General features: G+C 56.2%; 1 protein-coding gene across 1 annotated transcript in view; it reads left to right on the top strand.

Annotated features, from left to right (window-relative positions):
* Nucleotides 1–17,008, top strand: part of CPAMD8 (C3 and PZP like alpha-2-macroglobulin domain containing 8) — a 91,942-nt gene extending 74,934 nt beyond the window's left edge. Inside the window, 16 exon segments of the mRNA XM_063110065.1 lie at nucleotides 729–885; nucleotides 999–1,073; nucleotides 5,952–6,117; nucleotides 7,232–7,318; nucleotides 7,426–7,562; nucleotides 7,942–8,097; nucleotides 8,190–8,252; nucleotides 9,009–9,223; nucleotides 10,249–10,336; nucleotides 11,309–11,383; nucleotides 12,103–12,208; nucleotides 12,292–12,402; nucleotides 13,041–13,250; nucleotides 13,964–14,099; nucleotides 16,854–16,950; nucleotides 16,952–17,008. Coding sequence (XP_062966135.1) covers nucleotides 729–885; nucleotides 999–1,073; nucleotides 5,952–6,117; nucleotides 7,232–7,318; nucleotides 7,426–7,562; nucleotides 7,942–8,097; nucleotides 8,190–8,252; nucleotides 9,009–9,223; nucleotides 10,249–10,336; nucleotides 11,309–11,383; nucleotides 12,103–12,208; nucleotides 12,292–12,402; nucleotides 13,041–13,250; nucleotides 13,964–14,099; nucleotides 16,854–16,950; nucleotides 16,952–17,008 — 1,936 coding nt within the window.
* The last annotated feature ends 1,505 nt before the right edge of the window (nucleotides 17,009–18,513 follow it).

Raw genomic sequence — 18,513 nt, 5'->3', positions numbered from 1 at the left:
ACCAAAAATCAATTCTGAACATCAGTTCACACCACAGGGCTGGGGAGGCACCATGGTTGGCTAATCCAGCAGCCCCACAGTGCATCAGGCTCCTGGTTCTTCCTTCTATCCCTGTGGATCCCTACACACGGCAGCTGGCCCTTCATGGTGCAGAAATGGCTGCAGTTGCTCCGGAGAAATGGTCATGGGGGCTCCACCCTCCTGACCTCATTGCCCATTCCAAAACCATTCACCTCACATGCCCATTCCAAAAGCATTCCCAGGCACAGGAACTGGAGTGCCCGTGACTGTAGCTGGCTGGGGCCACAGAGGGGCCCAACCCCTAAGGCACATGGCTGCTGGCTCCTGAACGAGACCAGGGGTCTCTTGGCAAAGAGCTAGCAGCAATGGCTGTTGGGTAGGCAACCAGAAGGGTCTCCATCACATGGCAGGGAAGGCAGGGCTGGACCTCTGACAGAAAGATCTTGAGTAGGATGAGGAGCAGACCAGGCAGGGAGGGCAGGGCTCTGTCATCAGGTCCTGCTGGGTGCTGGGCACCAAGCACCGCCCTTCCATCAAGTGCTCACAACAGCCCTGCAGGGGTGGACTGGACCCCTCCCCTGTTACGGATGAGGATGTGGAGGCTGGGTGGTACAGGGAGCTTGCTGTAATCCCTGCACCAGCACATGTTGGGGATGGGGTTGACTCTATTCTGCAACCCCCTCAACCCCCACCTTGTCCCCTTTCAGGCTCACAGCCTTTGTCTTGAAGTCCTTTGCCCAGGCTCGCAGCTTTATCTTCATCGACCCTCGGGAGCTGGCAGCTGCCAAGGGCTGGATAGTCCAGCAGCAGCGGGCAGATGGCTCCTTCCCAGCTGTGGGCAGGATCCTGAACAAGGACATCCAGGTACACAGCTCCTTGGCCCTGGCCTGCCTGCTCCTGCTCCCTGGAACTATCTGGGGGAGGAGAGGTGGGCTCTCCCATCTGGCTTGGGGTGAGGCCTGTTAGTCCCCTTGCAGGGTGGGATCCACGGCACAGTCCCGCTGACAGCCTACGTGGTGGCTGCCCTGCTGGAGTCCGGCACAGCCTCAGAGGTGAGCCCAGGTGGGGTCCGGGGGGACGTGGGGCTGGGGGCTGGAGAAGTGAGTGGGTGGTTCCCTCCGCTTATGACAGGATTCATTTCTTCTTCACTGCCCTCTTTCCGCTCATTAATGAGGCTCTTTCGTGCTTTTCCATCAACAATAGTCACAGAACATCCAACTTCCCATAGTCTGAGCATAGGAGAAATTCCCATGATAACCATGTGAAGCGGGCAGAGTGGGGGGCGATCAGGCACATGTCGTGGGGGGTGTCCCGAGTATAAAACCTTCCAGGACTGTCCACAGCCCCCAGGCCCATTCAGAGAATCATTGTGGGCTAGTTGAGGTTCCTGGCCAGTGATCCATGGCTTTGGGGAGCCGTATACAAAATGTTTGGCTCATGAATGTTTTGGGGGAGGAAGGATCTAGAACATTCAGGAATAGTTGGGACTGGACCTAGGTGGGGCTTAGGTGTCTCAGGCCATAGTCACTTTTATGAGGCTATCCTGGGATGGGGTGGCATGGTCCCCACAGGGAGGGGTCCCACAGTGGATCTCAGCCCAGGGTGGGAAGGACTTGGCCATCCCTAATACCCGCATCAATTCTATAATCTCTGATGATGAATTGTGAGTTGTGGTGCTTCTCAGAATTCTTGGCCTCAAAATCCAGATTTAACTATTGAGTCTAGGGTTTGCTGTGACCTAAGAAGACCCTCTGTGTCCCATACACTATGCCCATACAGCCTCTTGCCCTGTGTTATGGGCTGAATTGTGTCCCCTGCCCAAACTTAACTGCTGAAGTCCTAATATCCTGTGTTAGCTTGAGCTGCTATAACAAAATACCATAGACTGGGAGGGCTTAAATATCAGACATCTATTTCTCATAGTTCTAGAGACTGGAAAGTCTAAGATCAAGGTGCAGGCAGATTCAGTTCTTGGTGAGGGTTCTCTTGCTGGCTTGTACACTGCTGCCTTCTGTGTGCTCACATGGCCTTTCCTTAGTGCTTGCAGGTGGAGAGAGAACTCTGGTGTTTCTTCCCCTTCTTATAAGAACACTAATCTCATTATGGGGGCTTCACCCTCCTGACCTCATCTAAACCTAATTATCTCCCAAAGGCCCCAACTCTTTATACCACCACATTAGAGGTTAGAGCTTCAACATGTAAATTCAGGTGGGTGGGGGGACACAAATAGTTCATAATACCCCCAGTACCTCAGCAGTCGTTCCCCAAATCTCCCACAGAAGTGGTCAAACATATCCAGTCATCTCCTAAGTGTATTTTTTTAGAGAATTCCCTTCCAGAGCCCTTGACTTTGGGGAAGAATCCAGCCAGAATGAGCAGCACTCAGGCTGCTGCACAATAACCACCTATTTCCTGGCCCCTTTCCTCTGTTTCTTTCTCCAGTGATTTACTGAGAAAGAGTATTGGGAGGTAAATTATTTGAGGCCTTTCATGTCTGAAAATATTCTTATTCTGCATCTACATTTGAATGATAGTTTGGACTGGATACAGAATTCCACATTAGAAATTACTTTCCTGTAGAATACTAGGTAATGTTCCATCGTCTTCTAGTTTCCAGTGTTCTGTGGAGAAGTCTGTCATCATTCTAGCACTTATTCTTTGCATGTGGCCTGTTCTTTTCTCTGGAAGATGTCAGATCTTCTCTTTGTCCTCAGTGATCTACACTTTTATGATACTTAATCTTGAGGTGAGGCTTTTTTTGCTTACTATCCTGGGCATGCAGGGAGCCCTTTTTCAGTAAGAAATGTATGGGTACTAAAAGTTGCTGTGAAGAAAATAAAAAAGGATATTGTGAGTGATTGAGAGTCAACACCTCAGTCAAAGTGGTCAGGGAAGAGCTCTCTGAGGAGGTGGCATCTCCTATCCTGATAAAATATGAGTTCCAGGAAGGCCAGTGTTTTTGTCTCTTTTGTTACTGTTTTATACTCAGCACTTAGAATATTGCCTTGCACAGAGTAGATGTTCAATAAATGTTTTGTTGAAGGAATGAAAAAGCTGATACCTAAATAATGAGAAGATAATGGCCAAATCTGAAGAAAGTGTGTTCCCAGTAGAAGAAATAGCACGTGCAAAGGCCCTGGGGTGAACCAAACTTAGCACATTTAAAGAAGAGCAAGGAGGCAGGATGGCTGAAATGGAATGAGTGGGAGAATGGGAGGAGAGGAGGTCAGAGGGATGACAGAAGCAGATTGCAGCAGACCTTGTGAGGGGACACCAGGGAACTGGAATTTATTCTAAATGTTGGCAGAGAGTATGCTACGTGAGATAGGATTTTGGTCATCCTGTTTAAACCAATACAAAATGGTGTCCTCTGGACATGACTCATTTCCACCCTGTTTAAATTCCCTGGTTCCCATTCAGAGGAGTTGATGGGGATTGGGTGTTGCTGCTGCTTTCCAGGGATGACATGTGCATATACATGAGCATGCATGCAGTATACATACACACTGATCTTCGCTGTACATTTATTACTGAGCACTATCCCAGGTGCTCCCCAGCATGTGTTTCCCATGCTATCACTGTAGCTTAATTTAAATCACTGGGCTTCCCACTGTGGGAAGTTTAGGTTATTTGCAGTCTTTGGCTATTACAGACAGCAGCTCTGCAGGGAACATCCTTGCACACATTTTTGTGCCCAGAGCCATCACTTCTTAAAGTTGAGCTGCCTTGAGTCTTTGATGGGCACTCTGCAGGTCTTTCCAATTCCTTCCCATCCCCTGAGGTCACCTTATTTCCCCCAAGAATCTTTCTCTAGTTTCCTCCAACTTGTTCCTCCTCTGAAGTTGAAGATCTTCCCCCCAAGGAAACAGTTGATTCTCCCCTGTCTTCTGGGTTCTGTGTCTCTGAAGGCAAAATCTACTGTCTTACTTTCCTGGGGCTGCCATAACAAATTGCCAGAAACTGGGTAGCTTAGAACAATAGAACTGTATTCTCACAGCTTTAGGGACCAGAAGTCTGAAATCAAGGCGTTGGCAGGGCCACACCCTGTGTGAAGGCTCAAGAGAAAATCCTTCTTTGTTTCTTCCAGTTTCTGGTGGCTTCTGGCATTCCTTGGCTTGTGGCCACATCACTCCAGTCCCTGCCTCCATCTTCACATGGCTTCTCCTCTGTGTCTTCTCCCCTTCTCTTATAAAGACACTTATCATTGGATTTAGGGCCACCTTAATTCAGAATGATCTCATCTAAAGATTCTTAACTTAGTTATATCTGCAAACACCCTTTTTCCAAATAAGATCACATTTACAGGTTCTGTGGGGATGTATCTTTTTTGGGGGACCACCATTTAACCCACTACACTGGCACTGGAATCAGACGGACTGGGGGGTATCCAGCAAAACGACCTCAACCTTTTTGATCCCTGTCTTGGACACTTGTTTGCATATAAGGAAGATCTCAGCAACATCTGAGCAAACAGGACAGGGCAGGGTTTTTCCCAGGTTGGTGTGGTCTTCATGGCATCCTTGAGACTTTTTCTGACCCACATGGCCTGGGGTAATTCCCACTACACTCTACCTGCCCCTGTGTTGGTATCCAGCCCCCTCACTCCATCCCCCAGCACTGGACTTGTATGGGCCAGGCCTGGGGTCCGGTTAATCTGCTCTGTTCATCCCTGGCACAGTGCCCCAAGGAGGTACACCTCACTGCTGCATCTTAGGGACAGTTCCCACTCTTTGTCCTGCCCTGAAGATCAAAAGCTTCGGGAAGCCCTAATTCTACGATTGCAACAAACACTAAAGCAGAGTTATTTTAACTCCACAGTCCACCAGATGTCACCAGAACACCTCTGCTCATTTGCTAAATTCATTAATGCTGCTAGTCACTCATTTCTTCAATTTAACCTCTATCACTGTGCGACATCTCTGCACCAAGGCTGTTGTGGCTGGTAAACACTGTAGGTCCTTGTCTTTTGTGTACACTGAAGGAAACACAAAGACTGCACGTGGGCTGAGCCTTGTCACAGAAAGGAATTTTAGTATGGATTGCACAAATCAGGAGCGAGGCCAGTCTCACCACCCCTACCAAGCCCCTAAAGCAGGCAGGAATTATAACTTTTAAGGGTTAGCTATAGGAATTTATACATATTCAATAAGGGCCGGGTTATTTCTATGCATATTGAAGTGGGGATGAGCATGCATATGTTACATGCCACCGTGTTCTCTTGGAGGTGGAGATTTAAACGTTAAAATAAAGGAGGGTTGGATTTGTGTTGTCAGAAGGTGAAGTTAGGGGCAGAGTAGAGACCCATGCACAGGCTCCCGGATCTGGCCAAAACTGGTTTGGAGTAATTGGCTATTCCACCTCAGCTGCTATGACAGAGTTGCTTTCTTGACAGTGAGAATTTTTGAATGAAGGGGAGTAAAGGACACAGACTGATTATAGAGAAAAATGCATGAAGCGCGAAGCTCTTAATCAAAGAGGAATGAGGGGTTGGTAGCTCTCAAGCCCACGGCTAAATGATGGACTCAGTCCCCGCCTTCCAGCAGCACATTCTGCCCGGTGTGAGCAGGGTCGGTGGGCTTCTCAGAGGAGGGGACACTTGAAGCTAGCTGTCTTAACAAAGACCTGGCCATAGGGCAGGGTGGGGCAAGGTGGCAGGTCTCTTCCTGTTTCCCCTAGAGTGTTTCTGTGTTGATTTGCTGTATACTCGGGTGTCCCGGCCAGACTTCATTTGGAAAAAGGGGCATCAACCCTTTTGGAAGGAGATGAGATTTGAAAGCCAGGTCTGCAGGCAGCGGGAGCCACAGAGGGATGCAGAGTAAGGGGCTATGAGCCATCCAGGACTCTCTCTAGGGACACCCCCGGGAGCCCGTGGGTGGTGGACGGGATGGGGCAGAGCAGCCTTCCAGTCCCCTCTCCACCCCACCCCACAGGAGGAGAGGGGCGCTATCGTCAAAGCAAGGCACTTCCTGGAGTCCAGCACACCCCTGGCAGTGGACCCCTACAGCTGTGCGCTGACCGCCTACGCGCTGACCCTGCTGCGCAGCCCGGGAGCCCCCGCGGTGCTGCGCAAGCTCCGCAGCCTGGCCATCACGCACAGTAGGTGTCACCCCCAGCCCCGGTGGCCACGGTACACAAGTTCGATGGACACATGCATCAAACTCAGGAAGCGCCCTTTGGCTCACTTGTTAATTACAGTCCAGTCGGCCCTTGGTGTCTGCAGGGGATTGGTTCTGGGACCCTTGAGGATACCAAAATCTGCCATGCCCAAGTCCCACAGTGGCTCTGTGGAACCCGCGGATACGGAATTATTGTAGTACTCATTTATTACTGCATCTCCTAGTGGCTTCATTTGATGAAGTGGCTTGTCCAAGGTCACACCAGCCTAACCATCGTTTTCCTCGCCTGTGAAATAAGAGAATCCCAACCCCCGAGGGAGGGGGTGCACAAGGGTCACCCACAGAAGATCCCTTAGGCTTCATGGAAACCATTCCTAGACAGGGGTGCTGGGAGGCAGGAAAGGAGGTCTTTGGCCTGCACCCTGCCCCTGACACACTGGGGAGCCTGGAAAGGAAGCCTTTTCCATCTTTGGGGTGTCAGTCTACCCCTCTAGGAAATGACCACTCACTGTCTTCAGGGAGCTCCAATCGCCAAGTTGCATTTCGACTTCTCAGAATGCCCCCAAATCCCCCACAGCAGCTGCACTGGGGCCCAGCTTCCCATCAGGCTTCTCTGCTTAAGCCATCATCTGAAGAATTGCTTTCACCACTTAAGAAAAAAAAAAAGTTAAAAAAGCAAAATTCTAGAGCCGTCCAACTGGATGACGGTGTCTGTCAGGACTAAATGCTCAGGATCAGGGGTGGGGTGGGGAGGTGGGCAGGAGGGCATGTACACCTCAGGGGAGCTCCTGCAAGTGGGGAGTGGCTGTCAGGTGCTGGGCTGCCTGGGGCCACTTCAGGACCTGGCCAGGAGGGAGGCTGTTGATTAGTGATGTCTGCCAGGGCACAGGAATGGCTGGTGCTGTCATTGTGTTTGCAGGTCTGAGATGGAGTCCTGAGGCCCTTCCTGTCTCAGCTCTCTCCCCCCTGGCACTTTCCTCTCGAGTCCAGTCCCCGATGCCTCTTCTCCAGACCACATGCACAAACGCCCACCACGGGTTGCCAGGCTGAGCACTGGGTGGGCTTGTTACCCCTGACCAGTCCTGTTCTTGCAGGTGGGGTCACCCACTGGAGTCTGACAGGTTCTCGGGACATGGACAAGGATGCTTTTCTGAGCTTCGGCGATGGGGTCTCTCAGTCAGGTACTGGCTGCCCTGGTCCCCCAGTGCCTGCCTTGACCACTGCCTCCATGGCACTAAGTCCCAAGTCCCAGGATTGAAAGGGCCCCAGCCGGCCTCTTCCGTTGCAGTGGTCTCGGCTGAGGTGGAAATGACGGCCTACGCCCTGTTGACCTACACTCTCCTGGGTGACAAGGCCGCCGCCCTGCCCATGGTGAAGTGGCTGTCCCAGCAGCGGAACGCACTCGGGGGCTTCTCTTCCACTCAGGCGAGCTGGGCAGGGCCAGAGGGAAGGTCTTACATCCAGGCGGGTGCACCATCATCCAGGTTCAGGGCTCTGAGCTGGCCAGGAGAGCCTGTCCCCTTCCCACCTGAAGGGCACAGAGCCCAAGAAAGGGCAGGATGGGGGGGCAAGGGACAGGTGCATCTGGCCCCTCCTTGGGACCCAGTCCCTGCCTCTGTGGAGACACCGATCTGGCTGTCCTGGGGCTCCCATCTCCATAGGTGTCTGCACCGGGTTCAGTCTGTGCCAGCCTGGCCTCCAGCCCCGTGGTGCCCATTTCTAGCCAGGCTTCCCCAGACAGGGACAGGGGACCACTGGCCAACTTGCACTTAGGTCTGACAGCAGCCTCTCCCTCTGTCCCCAGGACACCTGTGTGGCTCTGCAGGCATTGGCAGAATATGCCATCTTGTCCTATGCTGGTGGCATCAACCTCACAGTCTCCCTGGCTTCTACCAACCTGGACTACCAAGAGACCTTCGAGCTGCACAGGGCCAACCAGAAGGTTCTGCAGACGGCGGTGGTGCGTGTTCTGGGACCTGGGGGGTGGGGAGGGGAGGAGGCATATCTGGGGGTAGAGGGTCGGCAGGGCCTCACGGTGTCTTCTCTCTCCAGATCCCCAGCCTCCCCACGGGGCTGTTTGTGAGCGCCAAGGGGGATGGGTGCTGCCTGATGCAGGTGAGGCTTTGGGGAAAACAGGGCGCTCTGGGGCTTGCCCTCTTCTGCTCTCCTGCAGCAGCATCTGGAACCCCAGGACCTCCAGAGGGGGCAGGCTGGGGGCTCTAAGCTCAGTGTCGAGCCAGGTTGCATGGGGTGGGTGTGTGTGTGTGTGTGACAGAGTCCCCCAGTACTGCAGCCCACCACTCCAGGAAAATCCATTTGACACAGAGTCCCCCAGTACTGCAGCCCACCACTCCAGGAAAATCCATTTGACCCTCAGTCCAGTGGGACAACAGTCTGACCGCACTCTCGTCCACCCACGGTGGGGTTTGTGCAGTGGCGGGAGCTCAGTCCCTCTGCTGTGGCCTGAACAGGGGACCCAGCCTGAATTCCACCTAGCCCTTCCCTTGACTCATCAGTCACCATGTTCTGGGAGTTAGCCTCAAACTGGGATGGGGCAGGTGGGTCCCGTGGGATCTGGCTGGCGGTGGGAGGGAGAGTTGCTCTCAGTGAACCTCACTGTCCTCAGTTTTCTCCTGAGCTCAGCTCTGTGCCTGAGACGTGTAAGACTGGGCTGGCAATGATACCTACATACACTTTGGTGGTTTCAAGGCCACATGGAATAATGGTAGTCCCTGGAACTGCCGTCGATGTCCTTGTCATCATAATTCTGGCTGTCCCCACCTTCCCGGTGTCCCACGTTCTCCTCCCCGGTGCCAAACCTGTTGTGCTGGGTTGGGGGGCCCCTAAGCCTTGGTCCTCCAACACCCCCAGATTGACGTCACCTACAACGTGCCCGACCCGGTAGCCAAGCCGGCTTTCCAGCTGCTCGTGAGCCTCCAGGAGCCGGAGCCAGAGGGCCGCCCGCTCCCCGCGCCTGCCTCCTCGGCAGAGGGCCCCCGTGGGGACCGACGCCCAGCCGATGATGACGACCCAGCGGCCGACCAGCATCACCAGGAATATAAGGTGACGCTGGAGGTGTGTACCAGGTAAGGCTGCCTGCCCTGCTGGCTGGCACCCCAAGGCCACCAAGGAGGGAAATGTGGGAAGAGGGTGGCCTCCCGGGACCAGGAGGACCTTCCGGCTCTTGCCTCTCACCAGGCAGGTGCTCAGTGGTGGCTTCTGAAGTGAATGAAAGAAAACGAAATGCTTTTGAACTGGCAAAGCAGAGCCCAAGGACAGTCAGGGCAGGGAGGCCAGGGAGGGACAGCCATGTGTAGCTGGCATGGTGGCCCCTGCCTTGATACAACAGCTCCAGGCCCCTTGGTTTCCAAGGGTGAGCCTGAGACCCAGCCACAGTAGGTCCTCACCCTAAGAGGGTGCTTGCTGCCATGGCGACAGGATGCTGGTCACCATGGCAACAATCTGGGAGCCCAAAAGGAGATGAGTGAGTGGTTGCCATAGTCACCCACAGTCCATCAGAGCTGCCCAAGCACCTGCTGTGACCTTGACCCTCAGCCACACAGGTACAGGGTCTCCATCTTAGGAAGTTCTGGAGGACAGAGTCCGGCCTGGCCCAAGCCTCTAAGCAGTGGGTTCTAGATCAAGTGGCACCCAGCAGGAGGGGCCTGGCATGCAGCAAGCCCCAGAGAGAGCCCACTTACCTGCACCCCATGTTACAGAAAGAGAAACTGAGGACAGGAGCTAGGAAGTGACTTACCTGGGGTTTCCTGCCAGGGAGGCAGTGGGCAAGCACCTCTGTGGGTTCCTGCTGAGGCCACCAGCTGCTTCCCATGCTGGAGGCACAGGGTGGTGTTTGGGACAAAACATGGCTCCCAGTTGAGAGACCTGGGTCAGACCCGGAGCCCTAGGCAAGGCCCTTTCCTTCTGGCCTCAGTGTCCTGTCTGTAAAAAGGGCTAGCTGAGCTGATGTTTGTGCAAATGGCCCATCGGTCAAGTCCAGGGCAGACTTCCCCAGGACATTGGCTGTGGGGGCTACAGGGGGTAGAGGGGGCCATGAATTCCATCTCAGAGCTGGAGTTCCAGGACCACTCTGTCTCTCCTCCCTTGGAAGGTGGCTGCACGCGGGGTCCTCCAACATGGCTGTCCTCGAGGTGCCCCTCCTGTCGGGCTTCAGGGCCGATATCGAGAGCCTGGAGCAGGTGAGGGGGCGCTGGCAGTGCCCAGGTGAGGTCTCAGCAGTGGGCGGGGCTTGGCTACCCAGGGTCTGCCTGGCCAGCAGCCCAGCCCTTTGTAAAATGTTGTGGGGTTATTTTGGGTTTTTTTTTTTGTCTTTTTGGGCAAAAATGGGCCATTGGAATACTGAGGGGCAGGTGGGGCCATGTGTGGGCTGTTCCAGCTTCACTTTGTAAAGTCACGGAGGGCTTCAGCGAGGTGCCCGTGCTTTGGGCTGGTGCGGGGTGCCATAGGGTGACCTTGGCCCACCTTCTCCCAAGAACAGCTGTCACCCTCACCACCTCAGGAGAGACCAGTGCCGCATCTCCATTGTACAGGGGAGAAAAGAGGGGTGCAGAGGGGGAGCTGTCTTACCTGAGGCCACAGTTGGGCTCAGGCTGGAAGGGAACAGGAGGTCTGTGGCACGGCTCTGTCCTGGGGGTGGGGGTGACGTGGGAGGCTGGGGGGAGCCCCACAGGAAGGGGAAGGGCCAGCTCAGAGGCCCTGGGAGGGGAGTGGGTTTTTGTATCAAACACTGAGAAGTCCCAGGCTGGGGCTGGAGGCAGGTTGAATGGTGCAGGTGAGGTGAGAGCCAGGTGGCAGGGTTCAGCCTGGTGCCTCATGTATGACAGAGAAGCCTGACCTAGGCCTGGCATGGATTGGGGAAGGTTGTAGGGAGGTAAGATGGGCGCTCTGGGCAGAGACACCCAAACTTGAGCGCCCTCTCCCAAGTGCTCAGCAGGGCCTGGGGGCCACCGGCCATCATCCCCTGACCCCAACCAGGCCCACCCAGCCCTGTCCACGGGGACCTGATGAAGGTGGGTAAGCCCCCAAACTTGTTATGGCCTTGGCTTCCTCTCCGGCCGGCCTCTCTCCCACTGACCAGTGTGGGCCCCAAGGAGATCAGGGAAGGAGGGGCAGAGGGTCAGGCCGACCTTGACCTCTGGCTTCCTCTCCAGCTGCTCCTTGACAAGCATGTGGGGATGAAGAGGTACGAAGTGGCTGGACGCAGAGTGCTCTTCTACTTTGAGGAGGTACAGCCTGCTGGGCTTGGTGGAGGAGGCTTCCCAGTACCCAAAAGACACTGGGAGAATAAATTCTGGGCTGAGTTGGTGATGCTGACAGCTCTGTGCCCTGGACGGATCCCTCTTCGTGGAAAAAGTGGGGAGCAGGGTGCTGCAGCAGGATATTATGCAGCCATAAAAAGGAATGAAACACTGACACGCTACAATGTGAATAAACCTAGAAAACATTATGCTCAATGAAAGGAACCGGGCACAAGAGGTCACATATTGTATTGTTCCACTTATATGACATGTCCAGAACAGGCAAAAACACAGAGACAGAAAGCAGATTGGCGGTTGCCAGGGGATGGGGGGGGGATGGGGAGTGACTGCGGATGGGGACGGGGTTTCCTCTTGGGTGATGCAGATGATCTGGAACTCGATAGAAGGGACGGTTGCACAACGTTGTGAGGGTACTGAATGCCACAGGCGCACACATAAAGTGAGGACGGCCCATGCAGGCAGTGGGTGGTGGGGGTGATAGACCAAACAGGTCCAGCTGCACTTTTTCCCAGGTGGGATGGAAGGACCCACAGAATTGAAGATGGGATCAAGTTTCAGTGTTTCACGCCTCCCGGGTACCCCAAAGTCAGCCAGTTTTGCGCCCACGCTTTGGGGCATCACAGAATACAGGGGTCCGAGCCCCGTGGGTCTGCTGGCCCCGACCGAGCCCGCCCGCTGCCCCGCAGGTCCCCAGCCGCTGCCTGACGTGTGTGAGGTTCCAGTCGCTCCGTGAGTACGTGGTGGGCAGGACGTCGGCGCTGCCGGTCTCCGTGTACGACTACTACGAGCCTGGTAGGCCCCGTCCGCCCGCGCCCCAGCCCGGCCCCTCGCAGTGTCACCCCTCCACACGGTCACCGTCGCCCCTCGTCCCGCAGCCTTCGAGGCCACGCGCTTCTACAACGTCAGTGCGCGCAGCCCGCTCGCCCGGGAGCTGTGCGCAGGGACCGCGTGCAACGAGGTGGAGCGCGCCCCGGCCCCGGGTCCCGGTGAGTGCGCGGGGCCGTCGCCGCCCCGCCCCCCGCCCCCCAGCGCCAGGGAGGGCGTCGCCATGAGCCGAGATCAGAGGGGAAAGTGGCTGTCGCTAGGCAGGGGAGGGGGCAGCATAGTAAAGGCCAGGGCACATGGCACAGCCAAGGGCGGGCGCACGGCCATGCGGAGGGGCCGGGCTGAGGGTGGCGGAGAGCGCGGGGGGGGGGGGGGGCGGGGCTGAGAGCGCGGGGGGGGGTTGGAGGGGGCGGGGCTGAATGGGGCAGTGAGCTCAGGGGGCGGGGCCTAGTGGGCGGGGCGGGGCCGCGCGGGCGAGGCAGGAGCGCGCCCCTCGTTTCTCCCCAACCGGAGGGTGACCGGGCGCAGGGTGGCCGGGGCAAAGGTTTGCTGCGGGGATGAAGGCGGATCCCTCAGGGTCCTTTTAAAAAGTATTTCCGGGCTTCATGGAACGGGATTAGATTGTGATTTAGAGTTTTTAGTTACCTGCTTGCGGGTTCGGGCTCACAACCTCCCATCAATGGTCTTGTCCCGGGTGGTCCCGGCCCCCAGGGACTTCCCCATCCCAGACCCGGCGGGGGCGCGGGCGGGGGGCGGGGTGGGGTCCCCCGTGCCTCGCCGACCCCGCCTCGCTCCCCAGGCTGGTCCCCCGGTGAGCCGGGCCCCGCGGCGGCCCCGGAGGAGGGGGCGGCGGCGACGCGCTGCGGCTGCGCCCGCGGCTGCGGCGGCCGCGGGGACCCAGCGTGCGGCTCCGACGGCGTTGTCCACGCCAGCGCCTGCCGCCTGCAGGAGGCCGCCTGCCGCCGCCGCGCACGCCTGGAGCCCGCGCCGCCGGGCCGCTGCGCCCTCGGTGAGGACCCCACCCCCGCCTGGCCGCGGGGACCCAGCCTTGCGCGCCACCCCGTCTGCATCGACCCCCCCCTCCACCTGCCCTTCCCTCCCTCCCCCACCCCCTGCCCCTACCTCGCCCCTCCCACACTCCTCCCACCGCCCTCCCACCCTCCTCTCCGTCTTCACCCTCTCCTCCTCTCGCCCCTCCTCCACTCCCAGGTTCTGGTCGCCCCTCCCTGCCTGCGCAGCCCTGCCCGTGGCCGGGGCATGGGCCTCTCTTTCCCTGAGGCTCCTGGCTCCCCGCTACCCGCATGTTCCCCCACCTCTCTCAGTCCCTGGCTGCCTGCCCCTGCCCCGTAGGCCTGTCTCTCTCTTCCCCCTGCTGAGCCGGGGCTCCCTCCGTCTCCCCCAGCTCTGTCACCCCTTATTGGGGCCCCTGCACCTCTCTCTTGTCTTCATCTGTCTTCTGACTCCAGATCGTGGCTCTCTGTCCTCCCCATCTTCGTGTCTTTGCGTCCTCTCCTCACCTTCACTCCTTTTTTTTACCTTTCTGCGTCCCTGATGTCTGTCCTTCTGTGTCCCCTCTCTCCGTCCTGTGACCTCTCACCTGGTCATTGTTCATCTGGGCCGCATATCTTCTCCCCTCCCCTCGCCCACTGGGCCCCTCTGGGCTGCCAGCATCCCAGGTCTCCTCCCGCAGCGCCCTCCCGACCGAGTCCCCCTTCCTTCCAGAGCAGCCGCCGCCAGCCTCCCCTTCCTACACCTACGACGATGACCCGGTTTCCCTGGATTCGGGGCACCCGCAGCAGGATGTGAAGCCGAGTGCTGTGGACTTGGACCCTGAGCCTGAAGGGGAGGCCGAGGACAGGTGAGACCTGGGCTGCTCCCAACCTGCCCCACCCAGGCAGTGGGAGTGACTCAAATAAAGGGGTTACCCTGCGAGTTTCTGGGGACAAGGTAGGGGGCTCCATTATCCTCCACCCCCTGTCCACCCCACACACGTGGGAGAACAGCCCTGTAAGTGCAGGGTGAGGCCGAGCCCTCCAAAGGACTCAACCCCGGGACACACTCACCCCAGGACCCAGAGGGAGGGGCAGAGAAGGTGCTGGTTCTCCAGGGGTCTGGAGACAGGAAGCCCCGTGGGCGGGGCTGGGAGGGGCTGCTGGGCAGACTTCCTGGAGGAGGCAAATCTTTGGGGTGTAAGTGGTTAAGAACAAACAAATAAAAACAACAAAAATACAAGATTTAAGCAAAACGTTGAAAACACCAGCTGTCTCTCCTCCTGTGCTCTCTTTTGAATTAATTGAGTATTTTTTAGAATTTCATTTTAACTTAGCTATTGTCTTTTAGCATCTTCTTTTTTTTTTAGTGGTGGCTTTGGGTATTACAGGATACACCCTTAACTTTTTCAGTCTACTTAGCATTAATATTGTACCCACTTCTAAAATGTAGAAACTTTGAGGCTGTATATAATAACCATTTGTTGTCCCCACCCATCCTTTATGATATAGTTGTCGTATGTAAGTTTTTGAACTATCTCAAGTGTTGCTCATCCGCCTCAAGTGTCTTCCAGCTGCCTTCAGACAGTTTGGGGGTGTTTTTGGAGGGCGGATTTTTATTCAACTTACTAGTTTGAGATAAGCATAGGTCACATGTAGTTTGTAAGAAATAATACAGGGAGATGTCAGTACTCTTTACCTGGCTTCCACCCAGGGGTAGCATCTTGCAAAACCAGCGTCACACCAGGAAATTGACATTGTTATGACCCAACAATCTGATTTGTATTTCACCAGTTTTATGCCCACTCACCTGTGTGTGTATTTAGCAGTGTGCGGTTTTTTGCACGTGTGTGGATTTATGTAATCACAGCTACAGTGGACACACGGAACAGCCCCTCGGCCCAAGAATCCCTCCCACTGCCCTTTTATAAACCTATCCACCTCCCTCGGTCCCTAACCACTGGCAGCCACTAAGCTGTTTTCCCTCTCGGTAATGTGGTCATTTCAAGCACTAGAGAGCTGGCTGTTCAGCTCAGCTGGTAAGAGCGTGGTGCTAACACCAAGGTCATGGGTTCAGATCCCCGTGCTAGGTAAGTGGAATCAGAGAGCACGTGACTTCTGAAAGTGGGTTTTCTCCCTTGTGTTCACTGGTGGCGTTGGGAATATGAACAGTTTGTTCCTTTTTATTGCTGAGCAGCATCTGTGGGTGGTTTTTCTGTTTGGTCAGTGGTCCTACACAGCTGCTCCACCCTGAACCACAATGAACACCTGGGACCCATTTGTGGGGTGGGGGGTGCAGGGCTGTGAGGGACTGGGCCTGGGCTATGTGTCCCCCCCACCCCAGGTTCTGCTGTCTTAATGGGGATGTGGCAGTGAGGCCTGAGCCACATAGTTCATGGAAGGGGTGCAGGGACCCCCACAAGGCCTCACAGCCCACCAGGATCTTTCTCCTTCTCTCCTGGCCAGTCAGAGCGGCTTCTCTTCTTAACGGCTTTCCCGCTCCGAGCAGGACAACACGATCTGGCTGCATCCTGTCCCTGTCAGGCTGTGACTCTGCCTGGTGGGTGGGCACACCCCGTCCCAGGTGACCAACAACTGCCTCTAAACGAACCTGATGCACAGAATGGCAGAGAACCGCCCATCCTAGGATGGGCCTCCTGGGCCCCAAGTGTGGATGCAGCAGTGGGTGTGCGTGCTGGGGGAACAGCTGGAGTGGCTGGAGGTCCCTCAGCTCTTGCCCCTACTGCCCCAGCTGCACCTAGAGCTCCAGGTGCCCACCCCCAGTCCTGGGGCCAGGCATCCCTTTCCTGGAGCAAAGGCAGCTCCCACGGACTGACATTCTTCCCAGAGAAGGGACATTCCCAGGAGAGACTCATGGCCAAAGGCCTCTTTCTGAGGAGACACAATGTCAGTCTCCTTGCCAGCATATTTGAAACTAAACAGGCCACCTTTCTCTGAAACACAAAAGCCCTGATGTCCCTTTGGGGCACCGGGGCCACTGCCTCTCCCACCTCTGACTAGGACGCCAAGTTGTTCCAGGACTGTCATCAGTCACCACACCCTCTGCTTTCACCAGGGGACCCTGAATGTCTGGTCCTGACAGCACAAGGCCCTGCAGGCAAAGCCCATGCACCAGAGAAATGGACCTTCAGCGTCATGCTTTCTAGCCTGGCCACTCCTGGGCTCCCCACCCTGAGCCCCCAATCTGGCACCTGGGAGACTGTCCCCCTCCCAGCAGCCCAGAGGGTACCTGACCTCCGGGATGGAAGCTGCCTGCCTCTGAGGACCCTCACAGCTGCTGCCAGCACCACGCCCGCCTTTGATTGCTTTTGGTGATCCTCAGAGGGTGCCTAATTCTGTTCCCTCACATGCATTCACCAGTCATCTCCCAGGAGGTATTTATTTCACCCAACACCGCTCATCTCTGATCTCTTCCCAGGGGCAACACAGACCCCTCAGCTGCCCCAGCCTGTGGGGTCCGCATCTTCCAGCACCAGCCAAGTCTCTGGCCCCTGAACCCCGCCAGCCTACAAAGGATAGGCCCCGAGGCTTCTTCCTCAGGCCAAGGCCCTGCACCCACTCGCTGTAGAGGCTGTTGACAAAATAAAAGCTCGTTTCCACAGGGTCACGGATGGGCTGCAGCCTCCTGCTGGCAGCGGGAACCTGGGGAGTTGGGGGAGTGGTACTGAGGGTGCAAACCCTATTCACAGGCAGGGAAGATACCCCAGCCCCTCGGAGACACAGCGGCTGGGTGGTGGGTCCCACGGGCCCGGGCTGAGTCCCAGCTCCCACCCAGCAGCTGGGGGCCCCCAGCCTGCATTTCCTAACCCGTAGCCCAGCCTTCCAGAGCAAGGTGGGGAGAGGGTTGTGGATGTGGAACACCCAGACCTGGAGAAAATCAGATTCATGTACATCTGGAAGAAATAATATGGAGAGGCCTTGGGCACCCTTCACAACCAGATTCCTGCCACGTGGTACATTAGAGAACTCTAGTGCATGATCATACCAGGAAATTAACACCAATACTGTTCACATATCCTGTTTCCCTCGTGTGTGTGTATGTGCACTTGCATATGTACGCATGTGTCCAAGTCCTGGGCACCCGAGACCCCCAGCCCAGGGCTTATGCCCAAAGCTGGGCTAATCAGACACAGGCCCAATGTGGACCCCAGGAATGGCCCCCACTTCCCTCTGCCCTTTTGGGGAGACTTACCCCACAGTTCATGCCTCAGCAGCTCCCCTTCCCCACACACCTGCGGTGTCCCCAGCAGGCATGGGTACAGCCCCTGGTGCCCCTGACATGGCTCAGAGTACACTGCAGACGGCTGAGGTATGGGGTTCCCAGGGCTGCAACGCCCCGACTCCTAGCACACCCTACCCACTCTCCTGGTATCCCACTGTGTCCAAGGGGAAGTTGACATAAAAAATGAAAAAACGTACCGCAGGTTGTGGGGAGAAAGGCCTCTGGTAGCCAGGATGACGGCAGGAGGCTGAGTTGTGCTAGTGATGGATTTTAAGAGACATCAGGCTTTGGGGAGTAGGGGGGCTGCACACTGCTGCAATTGCTCAGGAGACATCCTGAAGCCAGAACCTGGGCTTCTGGGGATGAGAATGGCCAGCCAGGCTCTGGGCCATGCAGGGCCCCAGCATGGGGCACTGGGGATGGAGAACGGGAGCCGCCTCCTGGGCAGGGTCCTGCAGCAGGTCCAGGTCCTGAGCCTCAACCCCGCCTTGGACACAAGGGAGCTCATCAGCTGCAGTGTCCCGGGCTCCATGCAGCCCAGAGAGCTGAGCCAGAGAAGCTGGCTGGGCCCGGGCATCTGTATTTAACCCCTGTCTTAATCTCCTGGGGCTGCTGTAACAAAGTACCACAAACCAGGTAGCTTAAGACAATAGGACTTTATTCCTTCACAGTCCTGGAGGCCACAAGCCCAAAGTCAAGGTATCTGCAGGGCTGGTTCCTTCTGGAGGCTCTGAGGGAGAATCCATCCCAGGCTTCTCTCCTGGCTTCAGGTGACTCCAGCAATCCTTGGCATTTCTTGGCTTGGCCGCATCAGTCCATCACCACGTGGTCTTTTCCGTGTCTCTGTGTCCTCTTATAAGGATACTGCTCATCTGGGATGCAGGACCCGCCCTACTCCGTCTCATCTTAACTAATTGCAGTTGTAAGGACCCTATCTCCAAATAAGGTCACATTCTGAGGTTCCTGAAAGAACATGAACTTGGGGAGGGCTTATTCAACTCAGTAGCCCCCTCTTCCGTCTGCCCCCCTTCTGAGGGGCC

The sequence above is a fragment of the Cynocephalus volans genome, chromosome 10, assembly GCF_027409185.1.
Source record: "Cynocephalus volans isolate mCynVol1 chromosome 10, mCynVol1.pri, whole genome shotgun sequence".
Taxonomy (NCBI): domain Eukaryota; kingdom Metazoa; phylum Chordata; class Mammalia; order Dermoptera; family Cynocephalidae; genus Cynocephalus; species Cynocephalus volans.
This window is presented reverse-complemented; position numbering and strand designations above follow the sequence as displayed.